Genomic DNA, 19,824 nt, shown 5'->3' on the forward strand with positions numbered 1-19,824 from the left:
GAGTGAACATAGAGTATATTATCTACCTGGTACAGTCAGGGTCACCTCTCAGAGTGGATATGAGTGAACATAGAGTATATTATCTACCTGGTACAGTCAGGGACACCCCTCAGAGTGGATATGAGTGAACATAGAGTATATTATCTACCTGGTACAGTCAGGGTCACCTCTCAGAGTGGATATGAGTGGACATAGAGTATATTATCTACCTGGTACAGCCAGGGACACCCCTCAGAGTGAATATGAGTGGACATAGAGTATACTATCTACCTGGTACAGCCAGGGACACCCCTCAGAGTGGATATGAGTGAACATATAGTATATTATCTACCTGGTACAGTCAGGGTCACCTCTCAGAGTGGATATGAGTGGACATAGAGTATATTATCTACCTGGTACAGCCAGGGACACCCCTCAGAGTGGATATGAGTGGACAGAGAGTATATTATCTACCTGGTACAGTCAGGGTCACCTCTCAGAGTGAACATAGAGTATATTATCTATTATCTACCTGGTACAGTCAGGGTCACCTCTTAGAGTGGACATAGAGTATACTATCTACCTGGTACAGCCAGGGTCACCTCTTAGAGTGGACATGAGTGGACATAGAGGATATTATCTATTATCTACCTGGTACAGTCAGGGTCACCTCTTAGAGTGGACATAGAGTATACTATCTACCTGGTACAGTCAGGGTCACCTCTTAGAGTGGACATAGAGTATACTATCTACCTGGTACAGCCAGGGACACCTCTCAGAGTGGATATGAGTGGACATAGAGTATATGATCTACCTGGTACAGCCAGGGTCACCTCTTAGAGTGGACATGAGTGGACATATAGTATACTAGTCCAAGGTGTGAATTACAGGGAGCGGGGGGGTAATAAGACATTAACTCCCTTAAATGCAACAAAACTCAAACTTTTCAACAAGAGAACATTTAAATAAAAACGGACTCAAACTTTGACCATTCGAAAACAAATAAATAAGGCCATGAATGGACCGTCTCCCTGTCCATGAGTGGACCGTCTCCCTGTCCATGAGTGGACCGTCTCCCTGTCCATGAGTGGACCGTCTCCCTGTCCATGAGTGGACCGTCTCTCTGTCCATGAGTGGACCGTCTCCCTGTCCATGAGTGGACCGTCTCCCTGTCCATGAGTGGACCGTCTCCCTGTCCATGAGTGGACCGTCTCCCTATCCATGAATGGACCGTCTCCCTGTCCATGAGTGGACCGTCTCCCTGTCCATGAGTGGACCGTCTCCCTGTCCATGAGTGGACCGTCTCCCTGTCCATGAGTGGACCGTCTCCCTGTCCATGAATGGACCGTCTCCCTGTCCATGAGTGGACCGTCTCCCTGTCCATGAGTGGACCGTCTCCCTGTCCATGAGTGGACCGTCTCCCTGTCCATGAATGGACCGTCTCCCTGTCCATGAGTGGACCGTCTCCCTGTCCATGAGTGGACCGTCTCCCTGTCCATGAGTGGACCGTCTCCCTGTCCATGAGTGGACCGTCTCCCTGTCCATGAGTGGACCGTCTCCCTGTCCATGAGTGGACCGTCTCCCTGTCCATGAGTGGACCGTCTCCCTGTCCATGAGTGGACCGTCTCCCTGTCCATGAGTGGACCGTCTCCCTGTCCATGAGTGGACCGTCTCCCTGTCCATGAATGGACCGTCTCCCTGTCCATGAATGGACCGTCTCCCTGTCCATGAGTGGACTGTCTCCCTGTCCATGAGTGGACCGTCTCCCTGTCCATGAATGGACCGTCTCCCTGTCCATGAATGGACCGTCTCCCTGTCCATGAATGGACCGTCTCCCTGTCCATGAATGGTATAATGTAGAATTCTATAGAATTTGGTTCTGTCCACTGTAGAATTCTATAGAATTCGGTTCTGTCCACTGTAGAATTCTATAGAATTCGGTTCTGTCCACTGTAGAATTCTATAGAATTCGGTTCTGTCCACTGTAGAATTCTATAGAATTCGGTTCTGTCCACTGTAGAATTCTATAGAATTCGGTTCTGTCCACTGTCGAATTCTATAGAATTCGGTTCTGTCCACTGTCGAATTCTATAGAATTCGGTTCTGTCCACTGTAGAATTCTATAGAATTCGGTTCTGTCCACTTTAGAATTCTATAGAATTCGGTTCTGTCCACTGTAGAATTCTATAGAATTCGGTTCTGTCCACTTTAGAATTCTATAGAATTCGGTTCTGTCCACTTTAGAATTCTATAGAATTCGGTTCTGTCCACTGTAGAGTTCTATAGAATTTGGTTCTGTCCACTTTAGAATTCTATAGAATTTGGTGTAGCATGTAGTGGTGGTGTAGTAGGGGAACAGAACAGTGTAGTGACCACAGCATGTAGTGGTGGTGTAGGGGAACAGAACAGTGTAGTGACCACAGCATGTAGTGGTGGTGTAGGGGAACAGAACAGTGTAGTGACCACAGCATGTAGTGGTGGTGTAGGGGAACAGAACAGTGTAGTGACCACAGCATGTAGTGGTGTAGAGGAACAGAACAGTGTAGTGACCACAGCATGTAGTGGTGGTGTAGGGGAACAGAACAGTGTAGTGACCACAGCATGTAGTGGTGTAGGGGAACAGAACAGTGTAGTGACCACAGCATGTAGTGGTGTAGGGGAACAGAACAGTGTAGTGACCACAGCATGTAGTGGTGTAGGGGAACAGAACAGTGTAGTGACCACAGCATGTAGTGGTGGTGTAGGGGAACAGAACAGTGTAGTGACCACAGCATGTGGTGGTGGTGTAGGGGAACAGAACAGTGTAGTGACCACAGCATGTAGTGGTGTAGGGGAACAGAACAGTGTAGTGACCACAGCATGTAGTGGTGTAGGGGAACAGAACAGTGTAGTGACCACAGCATGTAGTGGTGGTGTAGGTGAACAGAACAGTGTAGTGACCACAGCATGTAGTGGTGGTGTAGTAGGGGAACAGAACAGTGTAGTGACCACAGCATGTAGTGGTGCTGTAGGGGAGCAGAACAGTGTAGTGACCACAGCATGTGATGGTGGATTAGGGGAACAGAACAGTGTAGTGACCACAGCATGTGGTGGTGCTGTAGGGGAGCAGAACAGTGTAGTGACCACAGCATGTGATGGTGCTGTAGGGGAACAGAACAGTGTAGTGACCACAGCATGTGGTGGTGCTGTAGGGGAACAGAACAGTGTAGTGACCACAGCATGTGGTGGTGCTGTAGGGGAACAGTGTAGTGACCACAGCATGTAGTGGTGGTGTAGGGGAACAGAACAGTGTAGTGACCACAGCATGTAGTGGTGGTGTAGGGGAACAGAACAGTGTAGTGACCACAGCATGTAGTGGTGGTGTAGGGGAACAGAACAGTGTAGTGACCACAGCATGTAGTGGTGGTGTAGGGGAACAGAACAGTGTAGTGACCACAGCATGTAGTGGTGGTGTAGGGGAACAGAACAGTGTAGTGACCACAGCATGTGGTGGTGGTGTAGGGGAACAGAACTGTGTAGTGACCACAGCATGTAGTGGTGGTGTAGGGGAACAGAACAGTGTAGTGACCACAGCATGTGATGGTGTAGTAGGGGAACAGAACAGTGTAGTGACCACAGCATGTAGTGGTGGTGTAGGGGAACAGAACTGTGTAGTGACCACAGCATGTGATGGTGTAGTAGGGGAACAGAACAGTGTAGTGACCACAGCATGTAGTGGTGGTGTAGGGGAACAGAACAGTGTAGTGACCACAGCATGTGATGGTGGTGTAGGGGAACAGAACAGTGTAGTGACCACAGCATGTAGTGGTGGTGTAGGGGAACAGAACAGTGTAGTGACCACAGCATGTAGTGGTGGTGTAGGGGAACAGAACAGTGTAGTGACCACAGCATGTAGTGGTGGTGTAGGGGAACAGAACAGTGTAGTGACCACAGCATGTAGTGGTGGTGTAGGGGAACAGAACAGTGTAGTGACCACAGCATGTAGTGGTGGTGTAGGGGAACAGAACAGTGTAGTGACCACAGCATGTAGTGGTGGTGTAGGGGAACAGAACAGTGTAGTGACCACAGCATGTAGTGGTGGTGTAGGGGAACAGAACAGTGTAGTGACCACAGCATGTAGTGGTGGTGTAGGGGAACAGAACAGTGTAGTGACCACAGCATGTAGTGGTGGTGTAGGGGAACAGAACAGTGTAGTGACCACAGCATGTGGTGGTGGTGTAGGGGAACAGAACAGTGTAGTGACCACAGCATGTAGTGGTGGTGTAGGGGAACAGAACAGGGTAGTGACCACAGCATGTAGTGGTGGTGTAGTAGGGGAACAGAACAGTGTAGTGACCACAGCATGTAGTGGTGGTGTAGGGGAACAGAACAGTGTAGTGACCACAGCATGTAGTGGTGGTGTAGGGGAACAGAACAGTGTAGTGACCACAGCATGTAGTGGTGGTGTAGGGGAACAGAACAGTGTAGTGACCACAGCATGTAGTGGTGGTGTAGGGGAACAGAACAGTGTAGTGACCACAGCATGTAGTGGTGTAGGGGAACAGAACAGTGTAGTGACCACAGCATGTAGTGGTGTAGGGGAACAGAACAGGGTAGTGACCACAGCATGTAGTGGTGTAGGGGAACAGAACAGGGTAGTGACCACAGCATGTAGTGGTGGATTAGGGGAACAGAACAGTGTAGTGACCACAGCATGTGGTGGTGCTGTAGGGGAACAGTGTAGTGACCACAGCATGTAGTGGTGTAGGGGAACAGAACAGGGTAGTGACCACAGCATGTAGTGGTGTAGGGGAACAGAACAGTGTAGTGACCACAGCATGTGGTGGTGGTGTAGGGGAACAGAACTGTGTAGTGACCACAGCATGTAGTGGTGGTGTAGGGGAACAGAACAGTGTAGTGACCACAGCATGTGATGGTGTAGTAGGGGAACAGAACAGTGTAGTGACCACAGCATGTAGTGGTGGTGTAGGGGAACAGAACTGTGTAGTGACCACAGCATGTGATGGTGTAGTAGGGGAACAGAACAGTGTAGTGACCACAGCATGTAGTGGTGGTGTAGGGGAACAGAACAGTGTAGTGACCACAGCATGTAGTGGTGGTGTAGGGGAACAGAACAGTGTAGTGACCACAGCATGTGATGGTGGTGTAGGGGAACAGAACAGTGTAGTGGCCACAGCATGTAGTGGTGGTGTAGGGGAACAGAACAGTGTAGTGACCACAGCATGTAGTGGTGGTGTAGGGGAACAGAACAGTGTAGTGACCACAGCATGTAGTGGTGGTGTAGGGGAACAGAACAGTGTAGTGACCACAGCATGTAGTGGTGGTGTAGGGGAACAGAACAGTGTAGTGACCACAGCATGTAGTGGTGGTGTAGGGGAACAGAACAGTGTAGTGACCACAGCATGTAGTGGTGGTGTAGGGGAACAGAACAGTGTAGTGACCACAGCATGTAGTGGTGGTGTAGGGGAACAGAACAGTGTAGTGACCACAGCATGTAGTGGTGGTGTAGGGGAACAGAACAGTGTAGTGACCACAGCATGTAGTGGTGGTGTAGGGGAACAGAACAGTGTAGTGACCACAGCATGTGGTGGTGGTGTAGGGGAACAGAACAGTGTAGTGACCACAGCATGTAGTGGTGGTGTAGGGGAACAGAACAGGGTAGTGACCACAGCATGTAGTGGTGGTGTAGTAGGGGAACAGAACAGTGTAGTGACCACAGCATGTAGTGGTGGTGTAGGGGAACAGAACAGTGTAGTGACCACAGCATGTAGTGGTGGTGTAGGGGAACAGAACAGTGTAGTGACCACAGCATGTAGTGGTGGTGTAGGGGAACAGAACAGTGTAGTGACCACAGCATGTAGTGGTGGTGTAGGGGAACAGAACAGTGTAGTGACCACAGCATGTAGTGGTGTAGGGGAACAGAACAGTGTAGTGACCACAGCATGTAGTGGTGTAGGGGAACAGAACAGGGTAGTGACCACAGCATGTAGTGGTGTAGGGGAACAGAACAGGGTAGTGACCACAGCATGTAGTGGTGGTGTAGGGGAACAGAACAGTGTAGTGACCACAGCATGTAGTGGTGTAGGGGAACAGAACAGTGTAGTGACCACAGCATGTAGTGGTGGTGGTGTAGGGTAACAGAACAGTGTAGTGACCACAGCATGTGGTGGTGTAGGGGAACAGAACAGTGTAGTGACCACAGCATGTAGTGGTGTAGGGGAACAGAACAGTGTAGTGACCACAGCATGTAGTGGTGGTGGTGTAGGGGAACAGAACAGTGTAGTGACCACAGCATGTAGTGGTGGTGTAGGGGAACAGAACAGTGTAGTGACCACAGCATGTAGTGGTGTAGGGGAACAGAACAGTGTAGTGACCACAGCATGTAGTGGTGGTGGTGTAGGGGAACAGAACAGTGTAGTGATCACAGCATGTAGTGGTGGTGTAGGGGAACAGAACAGTGTAGTGACCACAGCATGTAGTGGTGTAGGGGAACAGAACAGTGTAGTGACCACAGCATGTAGTGGTGGTGGTGTAGGGGAACAGAACAGTGTAGTGACCACAGCATGTAGTGGTGGTGTAGGGGAACAGAACAGTGTAGTGACCACAGCATGTAGTGGTGTAGGGGAACAGAACAGTGTAGTGACCACAGCATGTAGTGGTGGTGTAGGGGAACAGAACAGTGTAGTGACCACAGCATGTAGTGGTGGTGTAGGGGAACAGAACAGTGTAGTGACCACAGCATGTAGTGGTGGTGTAGGGGAACAGTGTAGTGACCACAGCATGTAGTGGTGCTGTAGGGGAACAGAACAGTGTAGTGACCACAGCATGTAGTGGTGGTGTAGGGGAACAGAACAGTGTAGTGACCACAGCATGTGGTGGTGGTGTAGTAGGGGAACAGAACAGTGTAGTGACCACAGCATGTAGTGGTGTAGGGGAACAGAACAGTGTAGTGACCACAGCATGTAGTGGTGTAGGGGAACAGAACAGTGTAGTGACCACAGCATGTAGTGGTGTAGTAGGGGAACAGAACAGTGTAGTGACCACAGCATGTAGTGGTGGTGTAGGGGAACAGAACAGTGTAGTGACCACAGCATGTAGTGGTGTAGGGGAACAGAACAGTGTAGTGACCACAGCATGTGGTGGTGGTGTAGGGGAACAGAACAGTGTAGTGACCACAGCATGTAGTGGTGGTGTAGGGGAACAGAACAGTGTAGTGACCACAGCATGTAGTGGTGTAGTAGGGGAACAGAACAGTGTAGTGACCACAGCATGTAGTGGTGGTGTAGGGGAACAGAACAGTGTAGTGACCACAGCATGTGGTGGTGGTGTAGGGGAACAGACCAGTATAGTGACCACAGCATGTAGTGATGGTGTAGGGGAACAGAACAGTGTAGTGACCACAGCATGTAGTGGTGGTGTAGGGGAACAGAACAGTGTAGTGACCACAGCATGTAGTGGTGGTGTAGGGGAACAGAACAGTGTAGTGACCACAGCATATAGTGGTGGTGTAGGGGAACAGAACAGTGTAGTGACCACAGCATGTAGTGGTGCTGTATGGGAACAGAACAGTGTAGTGACCACAGCATGTGATGGTGGTGTAGGGGAACAGAACAGTGTAGTGACCACAGCATGTAGTGGTGGTGTAGGGGAACAGAACAGTGTAGTGACCACAGCATGTAGTGGTGGTGTAGGGGAACAGACCAGTGTAGTGACCACAGCATGTAGTGGTGGTGTAGGGGAACAGAACAGTGTAGTGACCACAGCATGTAGTGGTGGTGTAGGGGAACAGAACAGTGTAGTGACCACAGCATGTAGTGGTGGTGTAGGGGAACAGAACAGTGTAGTGACCACAGCATGTAGTGGTGTAGGGGAACAGAACAGTGTAGTGACCACAGCATGTAGTGGTGCTGTAGGGGAACAGAACAGTGTAGTGACCACAGCATGTAGTGGTGCTGTATGGGAACAGAACAGTGTAGTGACCACAGCATGTAGTGGTGCTGTATGGGAACAGAGCAGTGTGTGACTGTTTCCTGTGTCCAGGTTGACCCTGTCTGGAGAGAAGCGTAGGGATCTGGAGTCTGAGATCTCTAGGCTGGAGGAGGAGCTGAAGGTGCTGAAGGTAAGACTAGTGGCCATGTCTAAAGTCAATGTGAGCAAACCACATACTGTAGATCACAGTATTCTCTGAAGAATACTGTGTGTGTTTGTTTATGGGTGTGTGTTGCAGGCAGAGGTCAACAGGGATGAGCAGTCTACCAGCACCTCTTCTGGATGGTGAGTGGACATAATACAAGTATTATGAGTCTGATATTAACAACTCTACCATAACATATTTTATTAAATCATCCTCATGACCCGTGAAATTAATATGGAACAGTGTAGTGACTGTTTCTTGTGTTCAGGTTGACCCCATCTGGAGAGAAGCATCGTTTTCTGGAGAATGAGATCTCTACGCTGAAGGAGAGGCTGGAGGTGCTGAAGGTAAGACTAGAGGTCATGTCTGAGAAGTGAAATGTCATTGTGATCGAACCACATATAGATCACAGCCACATACTGTGTGTGTGTGTGTGTGTCTGTCAATGTTCCTAATGTATTTCATGATGATATGAGATATTGAGAGACCAGTATAAATATTCTAGTACGTCTTAACAATATGAATATAATCAGGTTCTTTATTTTATTTCAGTTGTCAGGTTTTCTATTCCTTCCTCACTGTCGTCATCTTTGTTGTTTTAGAAAACATTGGATGTTCCAGCTCTGCTGCTGACCACTCTGGAGGAGATGAACCCACACGAGCTGAAGACATTTCAGTGGTATCTGTATAGGGCCTGGCTGCCTGGCTGTCCTCTCATCCCAGAGAGTCAGCTGGAGAACACTGACAGACAGGTCACAGTGGATCAGATGATGAAGAGATACGACCCTGAGAGAGCTGTGAAGATCACACTTGTGAACCTGAAGTGGATGAATCGAGTAGACCTGGCAGAGAAGTTAGAGCGATATCACACTAGAGGTAACATAACAACAATGTACATCAATCTATACATCACCATCACAGTTCAGTGTAGGTCTAACCAGAAATAACATTCAACTGACTTCATAATAACATTCAGCAGACTCCTCTTTTATAATGTTTATTCATGATGTAGCCAGGTGACCCCTCTTTTATAATGTTTATTCATGATGTATCCAGGTGACCCCTCTTTTATAATGTTTATTCATGATGTGTCCAGGTGACCCCTCTTTTATAATGTTTATTCATGATGTGTCCAGGTGACCCTCTTTTATAATGTTTATTCATGATGTGTCCAGGTGACCCCTCTTTTATAATGTTTATTCATGATGTGTCCAGGTGACCCCTCTTTTATAATGTTTATTCATGATGTATCCAGGTGACCCCTCTTTTATAATGTTTATTCATGATGTGTCCAGGTGACCCCTCTTTTATAATGTTTATTCATGATGTGTCCAGGTGACCCCTCTTTTATAATGTTTATTCATGATGTATCCAGGTGACCCCTCTTTTATAATGTTTATTCATGATGTGTCCAGGTGACCCCTCTTTTATAATGTTTATTCATGATGTGTCCAGGTGACCCCTCTTTTATAATGTTTATTCATGATGTGTCCAGGTGACCCCTCTTTTATAATGTTTATTCATGATGTGTCCAGGTGACCCCTCTTTTATAATGTTTATTCATGATGTATCCAGGTGACCCCTCTTTTATAATGTTTATTCATGATGTATCCAGGTGACCCCATGAGGATTAAACAACAATCCAACATTCATTACATTCCATACATACAGTCACCAATACAGTAGTGAAGATTTCACAAACAGATGAGACTTTCTAATCATGACTGTATATCTCTTCCTGAGCTTCCTGATCTGGAAGATGAACCAGAATAATCTGGCAGAGAAGTTAGAGATCAGAGAAGTAGGACTGTAGACAAGGACCTTAACTGACTCTCTATCCCCCTCCTGTCTTCCCCTCTATTTCCCATGTTTCCCCCTCTTCCTCAGGTTCTGCCTCACCCTCTCACTTGTCCTTATTCCAACTCAGGCCCAAATCCTTCTGTTACTCTTCATGGCCTCCTTTCACTCCAGCTCCTCCTCCTTCCTTCCCTGGCTCATCTAAGGAGTTGTGGTCTTTAACTTCAGCTGGTAGCTCAGAACAGCTCAGCTCACAGGTAAGAGGATGGTTAGAGAAGTATAGGATCACGTCTACCCTCAAATGTTACATCACCTGTACTCACTGTCATAGTCAGTTCTACAGTTCTACCCTCATATGTTACATCACCTGTACTCACTGTCATAGTCAGTTCTACACTTCTACCCTCATATGTTAAAACACCTGTACTCACTGTCATAGTCAGTTCTACCCTCATATGTTACAACACCTGTACTCACTGTCATAGTCAGTTCTACAGTTCTACCTCATATGTTACATCACCTGTACTCACTGTCATAGTCAGTTCTACCCTCATATGTTACATCACCTGTACTCACTGTCATAGTCAGTTCTACCCTCATATGTTACAACACCTGTACTCACTGTCATAGTCAGTTCTACCCTCATATGTTACAACACCTGTACTCACTGTCATAGTCAGTTCTACAGTTCTACCCTCATATGTTACAACACCTGTACTCACTGTCATAGTCAGTTCTACAGTTCTACCTCATATGTTACATCACCTGTACTCACTGTCATAGTCAGTTCTACCCTCATATGTTACATCACCTGTACTCACTGTCATAGTCAGTTCTACCCTCATATGTTACATCACCTGTACTCACTGTCATAGTCAGTTCTACCCTCATATGTTACAACATCTGTACTCACTGTCATAGACAGTTCTACAGTTCTACCCTCATATGTTACATCACCTGTACTCACTGTCATAGACAGTTCTACAGTTCTACCCTCATATGTTACATCACCTGTACTCACTGTCATAGTCAGTTCTACCCTCATATGTTACATCACCTGTACTCACTGTCATAGTCAGTTCTACCCTCATATGTTACAACACCTGTACTCACTGTCATAGTCAGTTCTACCCTCATATGTTACATCACCTGTACTCACTGTCATAGTCAGTTCTACCCTCATATGTTCCATCACCTGTACTCACTGTCATAGTCAGTTCTACAGTTCTACCCTCATATGTTACATCACCTGTACTCACTGTCATAGTCAGTTCTACCCTCATATGTTACAACACCTGTACTCACTGTCATAGTCAGTTCTACCCTCATATGTTCCATCACCTGTACTCACTGTCATAGTCAGTTCTACCCTCATATGTTACAACACCTGTACTCACTGTCATAGTCAGTTCTACCCTCATATGTTCCATCACCTATACTCACTGTCATAGTCAGTTCTACCCTCATATGTTACATCACCTGTACTCACTGTCATAGTCAGTTCTACCCTCATATGTTCCATCACCTGTACTCACTGTCATAGTCAGTTCTACCCTCATATGTTCCATCACCTGTACTCACTGTCATAGTCAGTTCTACAGTTCTACCCTCATATGTTCCATCACCTGTACTCACTGTCATAGTCAGTTCTACCCTCATATGTTCCATCACCTGTACTCACTGTCATAGTCAGTTCTACCCTCATATGTTACAACACCTGTACTCACTGTCATAGTCAGTTCTACCCTCATATGTTACATCACCTGTACTCACTGTCATAGTCAGTTCTACCCTCATATGTTCCATCACCTGTACTCACTGTCATAGTCAGTTCTACCCTCATATGTTCCATCACCTGTACTCACTGTCATAGTCAGTTCTACAGTTCTACCCTCATATGTTACATCACCTGTACTCACTGTCATAGACAGTTCTACAGTTCTACCCTCATATGTTACATCACCTGTACTCACTGTCATAGTCAGTTCTACCCTCATATGTTACATCACCTGTACTCACTGTCATAGTCAGTTCTACCCTCATATGTTACAACACCTGTACTCACTGTCATAGTCAGTTCTACCCTCATATGTTACATCACCTGTACTCACTGTCATAGTCAGTTCTACCCTCATATGTTCCATCACCTGTACTCACTGTCATAGTCAGTTCTACAGTTCTACCCTCATATGTTACATCACCTGTACTCACTGTCATAGTCAGTTCTACCCTCATATGTTACAACACCTGTACTCACTGTCATAGTCAGTTCTACCCTCATATGTTCCATCACCTGTACTCACTGTCATAGTCAGTTCTACCCTCATATGTTACAACACCTGTACTCACTGTCATAGTCAGTTCTACCCTCATATGTTCCATCACCTATACTCACTGTCATAGTCAGTTCTACCCTCATATGTTACATCACCTGTACTCACTGTCATAGTCAGTTCTACCCTCATATGTTCCATCACCTGTACTCACTGTCATAGTCAGTTCTACCCTCATATGTTCCATCACCTGTACTCACTGTCATAGTCAGTTCTACAGTTCTACCCTCATATGTTCCATCACCTGTACTCACTGTCATAGTCAGTTCTACCCTCATATGTTCCATCACCTGTACTCACTGTCATAGTCAGTTCTACAGTTCTACCCTCATATGTTCCATCACCTGTACTCACTGTCATAGTCAGTTCTACCCTCATATGTTACAACATCTGTACTCACTGTCATAGTCAGTTCTACCCTCATATGTTCCATCACCTGTACTCACTGTCATAGTCAGTTCTACCCTCATATGTTACATCACCTGTACTCACTGTCATAGTCAGTTCTACCCTCATATGTTACAACACCTGTACTCACTGTCATAGTCAGTTCTACCCTCATATGTTCCATCACCTGTACTCACTGTCATAGTCAGTTCTACAGTTTGAAATGATACAGTACACACATACTCTATGAGTGGTGGGGGTCAGGCGGCATATCCCTACACACACCATCAGACAGAAAAAGCTGTGAATCAAATTAAAGTTTATTTGTCACGTGCGCCAAACACAACAGGTGTAAACCTTACAGTGAAATACTGACTTACAGGCCAACAGTGACATTTTTAAGTAAATTATAGGTATTAGGTGAAAAATAGATAAGTAAAGAAATAAAAACAACAGTAAAAGGACAGTGGAAAATAAGAGTAGAGAGGCTATATACAGTAGAGAGGCTATATACAGCAGAGGCTATATACAGTAGAGAGGCTATATACAGTAGAGAGGCTATATACAGTAGAGAGGCTATATACAGTAGAGAGGCTATATACAGTAGAGAGGCTATATACAGTAGAGAAGCTATATACAGTAGAGAGGCTGTATACAGTAGAGAGGCTATATACAGTAGAGAGGCTATATACAGTAGAGAGGCTATATACAGTAGAGAGGCTATATACAGTAGAGAGGCTATATACAGTAGAGAGGCTATATACAGTAGAGAGGCTATATACAGTAGCGAGGCTATATACAGTATTGAGGCTATATACAGTAGAGAGGCTATATACAGTAGCGAGGCTATATACAGTAGAGAGGCTATATACAGTAGAGAGGCTATATACAGTAGCGAGGCTATATACAGTATTGAGGCTATATACAGTAGAGAGGCTATATACAGTAGCGAGGCTATATACAGTATTGAGGCTATATACAGTATTGAGGCTATATACAGTATTGAGGCTATATACAGTAGAGAGGCTATATACAGTAGAGAGGCTATATACAGTAGAGAGGCTATATACAGTAGCGAGGCTATATACAGTATTGAGGCTATATACAGTATTGAGGCTATATACAGTAGAGAGGCTATATACAGTAGAGAGGCTATATACAGTAGAGAGGCTATATACAGTAGAGAGGCTATATACAGTAGAGAGGCTATATACAGTAGAGAGGCTATATACAGTAGAGAGGCTATATACAGTAGTGAGGCTATATACAGTAGAGGCTATATACAGTAGAGAAGCTATATACAGTATTGAGGCTATATACAGTATTGAGGCTATATACAGGCACCGGTGAGTCGGGCTAATTGAGGTAGTATGTACATGTAGGTATAGTTAAAGTGACAATGCATATATGACAAACGGAGAGTAGCAGTAGCGTAAAATACATTCCTATCACGTTGTGTGTGTGTGACTATGTTCATGTTCTTTATTTTATATCAGTAGTCTGTCCCTTTATTTCTATCTTATCTTCTTTGTTATTTTAGAGATCCTCCACGTTGGATGTTCCAGCTCTGCTGCTGACCACTCTGGAGGAGCTCACTGAAGAACAGCTGAAGATATTTCAGTCTAACCTGACTAGTGGCAGGATGTTAGACTTTCCTCCCATCCCAGAGAGCCAGCTGGAGAACACTGACAGACAGGTCACAGTGGATCAGATGGTGGAGAGATACGACCCTGAGAGAGCTGTGAAGATCACACTTGTGAACCTGAGGTGGATGAATCTGGATGATCTGGCAGAGAAGTTAGAGCGATATCACACTAGAGGTAACATAACAACAATGTACATCAATCTATACATCACCATCACAGTTCAGTGTAGGTCTAACCAGAAATAACATTCAACTGACTTCATAATAACATTCAGCAGACCCCTCTTTTATTTATTGTGTGTATCCAGGTGATCTCATTGAGATTTAACAGAAAGCAATCATTCATTACATATTAGAAGTTAGAGAGAGATCACACTAGAGGTAACACAGCAACATGATAGATCTATCATTACACAATCGGTTCCATGATGGGATATTGGCTGTGTAGAGAGAGATCACACTAGAGGTAACACAGCAACATGATAGATCTATCATTACACGATCGGTTCCATGATGGGATATTAGCTGTGTCGAAAATCTGTCTTTCCTACTACTTACTAAAACTACATACTGTGTATTAGTAGTACTACATACCATTTAGAAGATACTGTTTAGTGACAACGAATGCAGGAAGCAGGAAATATCAGCATACTGCTCATCTATACTGTGAAGGTGTCACCTAATGCACAATTGCGTTGAAACTCTCCATTTGTTAATTTAGTTAAAGCCCCTCCCCTTATCTCATTATCAGCTGTTGACAATCACCATTCTCTTCCTCAAAGGTATGCAGTGAATTCTACTAGATGAATAAGTATGACATCCTGGCATTTAAAGGATAGTTGATTTTCTAAAGTTCACAAACTATAAAACTTCCTATTTTCGCATACCTGAAATGCCTTTAGAGAGGAAGTACAGTATGGGTATTTGGACATGGCCATTGAGTACAAGGGATTATATTCAAACAAAGATCACCCCAGATTGTTAACATTTAGTTTTAGTAATGTTATAATGTAGGATCAAAGTTAACCAGCTAATATAAATATATATATATCGCTCTCTCTCGCTCAGGGAGACCCTATGCCCCCAGGGAGTCCCTCTGGTCACTCAGGCTCTTATCACAAATCAATATTTTCATCCATAACTCCAGATTCCAGCCCTGTATTCTCCCAAGCCCTCTATCCACCCAGTGTTGTCATGGAGAAGCCTTCCAGGTTCCTTCCCTCCTCAGTACAGCACAGCTTACAGGTGAGAGGACTGGTGCACATGCACAACACGCTAACACCCTCTCATTTGAAAAAATGATCTGTCAGAGAAATTAGGATGTTTGTGTGTGTGTGGCTATATTCATGTTCTTTGTATCAGTAACCAGTGTTTCTATTCCTTCTTTAAATCTTGTCACCTTTTTCGAGACCCCAGATATTGGCTGTTCCAGCTCTGCTGCTGACCAGTCTGGAGGAACTCACTGAAGAACAGCTGAAAACATTTCAGTCTTACCTGACTAGTGGCAGGATGTTAGGCTTTCCTCCCATCCCAGAGAGCCAGCTGGAGAACACTGACAGACAGGACACAGTGGATCAGATGGTGGAGAGATATGGCCCTGAGAGAGCTGTGAAGATCACACGGAGGATCCTGAGGGGGATGAAGCGGGTAGACCAAGCAGAGAAGTTACAGAGAGATCACACTAGAGGTAATATAACAATAATGTACATCAATCTATACATCACAATCACAGTTCAGTGTAGGTCTAAGCCAGAGGAGGCTGGTTGGGGGAGTTATAGGAGGACAGGCTCCTTATAATTGCTTAAACGAAGATAACATGGTGTAGATTGATAATTGTAGATCAACAGGAAAATGTAATGAGACAACACCATTATCCCTCTTCACTTCATCTTCTATAGCTGTATCTACAACAGAAACAAAATGGTGGAGAAACTCATCAGACACTGGCAATGATGAAGAGAGAGAGAAGAAACATGTCCATCTGTCTGGACTTTCTAGAGCCTTGGACAGAGAGGCAGCAGGCAGCAAAGACACTGGAATCACAAAGGACAAATATGAGCTGGTCACGGTGAGGAGGAGAGGGGATGTTTAGGTTCACATAACCCACACCTGGTAGAAGTCATGGAGACCGATTATAGTGACAGAAAGAAAGGGTTGTCACCAAATTAAAGTTCTATCTGTTTTGTTGTTGTTTTCTTAGAAACCTACAGAGAAGAAAAGAGAAGCTCTGCTGCTGGCCACTCTGGAGGAGCTGAGCACAGACGAGCTGAAGATATTTCAGCAGGAACTGACTCTAAGCAAACAGCTTCCACCTTACCTGACTGGCTTTCCTTCCATCCCAAAAACTCAGCTGGAGAACAATGACAGACAGGTCATAGTGGATCAGATGCTGAAGAGGTACGGCCCTGAGGGAGTTGTGGAGATCACACTGAGGATCCTGAGGAGGATGAACCGGGAAGATCTGGCAGAGAAGTTCGAGAGATATCACAGTAGAGGTAACACATACAGATGATAGATTTATCATTACACACTCAGATCTGGGATATTGCGTGATAGAGATTCACACAAAGATCACCCCAGATTGTTAACATTTAGTTTTAGTAATGTTATAATGTAGGATCAAAGTTAACCAGCTAATATAAATATATATATATATCGCTCTTTCTCGCTCAGGGAGACCCTATGCCCCCAGGGAGTCCCTCTGGTCACTCAGGCTCTTATCACAAATCAATATTTTCATCCATAACTCCAGATTCCAGCCCTGTCTTCTCCCAAGCCCTCTATCCACCCAGTGTTGTCATGGAGAAGCCTTCCAGGTTCCTTCCCTCCTCAGTACAGCACAGCTTACAGGTGAGAGGACTGGTGCACATGCACAACACGCTAACACCCTCTAATTAGAAAAAATTATCTGTCAGAGAAATTAGGATGTTTGTGTGTGTGTGGCTATATTCATGTTCTTTGTATCAGTAACCAGTGTTTCTATTCCTTCTTTAAATCTTGTCACCTTTTTAGAGATCCCACATATTGACTGTTCCAGCTCTGCTGCTGACCAGTCTGGAGGAACTCACTGAAGAACAGCTGAAAACATTTCAGTCTAACCTGACTAGTGTCCAGCTGCTTGGCTTTCCTCCCATCCCAGAGAGCCAGCTGGAGGTCACTGACAGACAGAACATAGTGGATCAGATGCTGAAGAGGTACGGCCCTGAGCGAGTTGTGGAGATCACACTGAGGATCCTGAGGAGGATGAACCGGGAAGATCTGGCAGAGAAGTTCGAGAGATATCACAGTAGAGGTAACACATCCAGACGATAGATTTATCATTACACACTCAGATCTGGGATATTGAGTGATAGAGATTCACACAAAGATCCCGCACAGCCTGTTGACTGTTTCTAAACTGACTATTACACTAGCCTGTTGGTATGTTAACCAGCTAACAACACTTTAAACTCTCTCTCTCTCTCTTTACACTTTCTTTCTCTCTCTCTCTTTTTGATGACCCCTGCAGGAAAGAAAAGGAGAACAAGTGAGGAACCATCCTGGCCTGGTCTAGTTTCCAGGCGCGAAAAGATTGAGGAGCATTGTGTCCCATTGACTGGCAGAGCCCCGTTCTTCATCAAACATAAGGTGCCTGATTGTCCCTGCCCTTCTCACTGCTGCCATGGTGACCAACATGTTCACAATAGAACAAGAGGACAGGTCAGATTAATATAGAACATGTCCCTGTTATAGAAGTATGTTCTATCTATTCTGTTGATTTGAATCTAGAAAATCCCAAAGCTAGAGATGGACTTTTCAACCATCCTAGGGAGCCAACTGAAGATGGCTAACAGTCTCAACACAGAGGTATCTGTGAACACCCAGGAGAACACCCAGAGGATTGATGATGAGGAGTTGGGAAGAGAAAGGGGTAACAGCTATACAGTAACATCTTAATCTGGAACAATGATGAAGTTGAAGTTGTATAGTAAAACATGATGATTGATGTTTTTTGGTTCTCTTTAGATTCTCCTCTTTTCCTGGATCACCATCACATGGTAAAAGACCCTCACTGGAAAGAGAGAACATTTTCATTTAAAAACTATTCTTCACAATATTGGTTGAATTACAGTATCTATTGTTTCTACATTTTAGAGTTCTCCAGATGAATTTACACCTGAAATCCATGATCAGGACAACAGGGGAGAGTACCGGTAACTTGATATATTTAATGGTATCATTGGTAGTTTGTATAAAACCTTAATTCCAGGAAAATCTCACAAAATTAAATCCTTGTTTGTTCTACAGGTTCCAGTGCCCCAGTGCAGGTCTGTTCCAGTGCAGTATAACAGGCCTGGTGTTCAGGATGGAGGGAGAAGGAGAGGTGCTCTATAGGACAGTCCCCTGGGACAGGAGGCTTCTATCCCAGAGAGGCAAGAGACCTGCAGGACCTCTGTTCATGTTTAGATGCCTTAAGGGGTCTGTCAGTCAACTACACCTCCCACAGTGTGAGATCTACAATAGTGAGTAATAATATCATGAAGGGTTAATTTCACTTTTCATGTTTCAGGACTCTTCTGAAATAACATATTTTTGTTATTTGCTTATTTATTTACTAATTATTGTGTATTTTATTTTCTGCTACAGCCTCAGCAATGTTATGTTTGTCTTGTTCGTCAGAGAAAGCTCTAATTGTTATCTTTCTTTCCCAGGTGGTGGATGTGACTTCCTGTCTGTAGCCCATGTGACTGATGATGACATCATTGAGTTTATCCCTCCTCTTGAGACAACAGACACACATGTCATAATAAACATCAGTGGATTCTCTGCTTATGGTGAAGTCAAGGATGAAGACTCCCCCATCGTTCCTATAAGAGCACTTGTCTTGTTGTTCTACAAGCCCCCAGATGTTCCTAAAAAGAGGTCCATCCTGAATGTGTTGTTGCTTCCCAGAAATGTTGTCATCAGGGAGGTAAGACTATCTGAAATGTCAACTCTACTTTGGCTGAATTCAATCAAGCACACAGGACATTAAAACCATGAATTCATGTTTTGTTAATGTTATTGTTTGGACAATGTTTTCTGATTTAAACAAATAATAACATGTGATTTTGTGAAAACAAGGTGCAGGAGGAGTGGAGAAGAAGGAATGGAGACAAATACATCTATATTGAAACAAATTCTCACTGCCAACTAACTCCAAATAAAGAATACGAGCTCTTCACAGATCTTACAGATGAATATCTAATTCAACCAAAGGTGATATCTGAGCTAGAGAGAGAAGAGACATTGCTTGCATATGCAAATTATCTTATGTTGTTGTTACCTTTATATTGTTTATTAGTATGTAATTGACTGACTAACACTTTATATTTCTACCAGGATGCAGAATTTGTGGATTTTGAATTCTATGAAAACTACATCCCAACATTTCAGTTGTTCATACAAACTGTTGTTGAGCAAGTTCATCTTCTTCTGAAAGACAATGGTGGTGAAGAATCTGTCTGGGAAAGACTTGTCTGGCTTCCAGGTAACACAAAGTGATAGTAGTGGTGGTGGTAGCAATACTA

General features: G+C 44.7%; 1 protein-coding gene across 4 annotated transcripts in view; it reads left to right on the plus strand.

Annotated features, from left to right (window-relative positions):
* The window catches only part of LOC110510388 (uncharacterized), a 47,155-nt gene that overhangs the window by 7,312 nt on the left and 20,019 nt on the right, over positions 1-19,824 (plus strand). The window contains exons 3-22 of one of the 4 annotated variants that reach the window (XM_090195104.1): positions 8,020-8,098; positions 8,207-8,253; positions 8,382-8,460; positions 8,716-8,989; positions 10,001-10,167; positions 14,171-14,450; positions 15,423-15,520; positions 15,692-15,962; positions 16,174-16,343; positions 16,476-16,770; positions 17,028-17,125; positions 17,288-17,567; positions 17,784-17,974; positions 18,044-18,185; positions 18,281-18,312; positions 18,410-18,468; positions 18,563-18,777; positions 18,967-19,226; positions 19,379-19,513; positions 19,637-19,784. In XM_090195104.1, coding sequence (XP_090051230.1) covers positions 8,020-8,098; positions 8,207-8,253; positions 8,382-8,460; positions 8,716-8,989; positions 10,001-10,167; positions 14,171-14,450; positions 15,423-15,520; positions 15,692-15,962; positions 16,174-16,343; positions 16,476-16,770; positions 17,028-17,125; positions 17,288-17,567; positions 17,784-17,974; positions 18,044-18,185; positions 18,281-18,312; positions 18,410-18,468; positions 18,563-18,777; positions 18,967-19,226; positions 19,379-19,513; positions 19,637-19,784 — 3,320 coding nt within the window. The remainder of the gene's footprint in view (positions 1-8,019; positions 8,099-8,206; positions 8,254-8,381; positions 8,461-8,715; positions 8,990-10,000; positions 10,168-14,170; positions 14,451-15,422; positions 15,521-15,691; positions 15,963-16,173; positions 16,344-16,475; positions 16,771-17,027; positions 17,126-17,287; positions 17,568-17,783; positions 17,975-18,043; positions 18,186-18,280; positions 18,313-18,409; positions 18,469-18,562; positions 18,778-18,966; positions 19,227-19,378; positions 19,514-19,636; positions 19,785-19,824) is intronic. The other 3 variants (XM_090195105.1, XM_090195106.1, XM_090195107.1) reach the window with 3 other exon arrangements.

Source organism: Oncorhynchus mykiss, chromosome 13 (genome assembly GCF_057628025.1).
Source record: "Oncorhynchus mykiss isolate SJ-2025 chromosome 13, ASM5762802v1, whole genome shotgun sequence".
Lineage (NCBI taxonomy): Eukaryota > Metazoa > Chordata > Actinopteri > Salmoniformes > Salmonidae > Oncorhynchus > Oncorhynchus mykiss.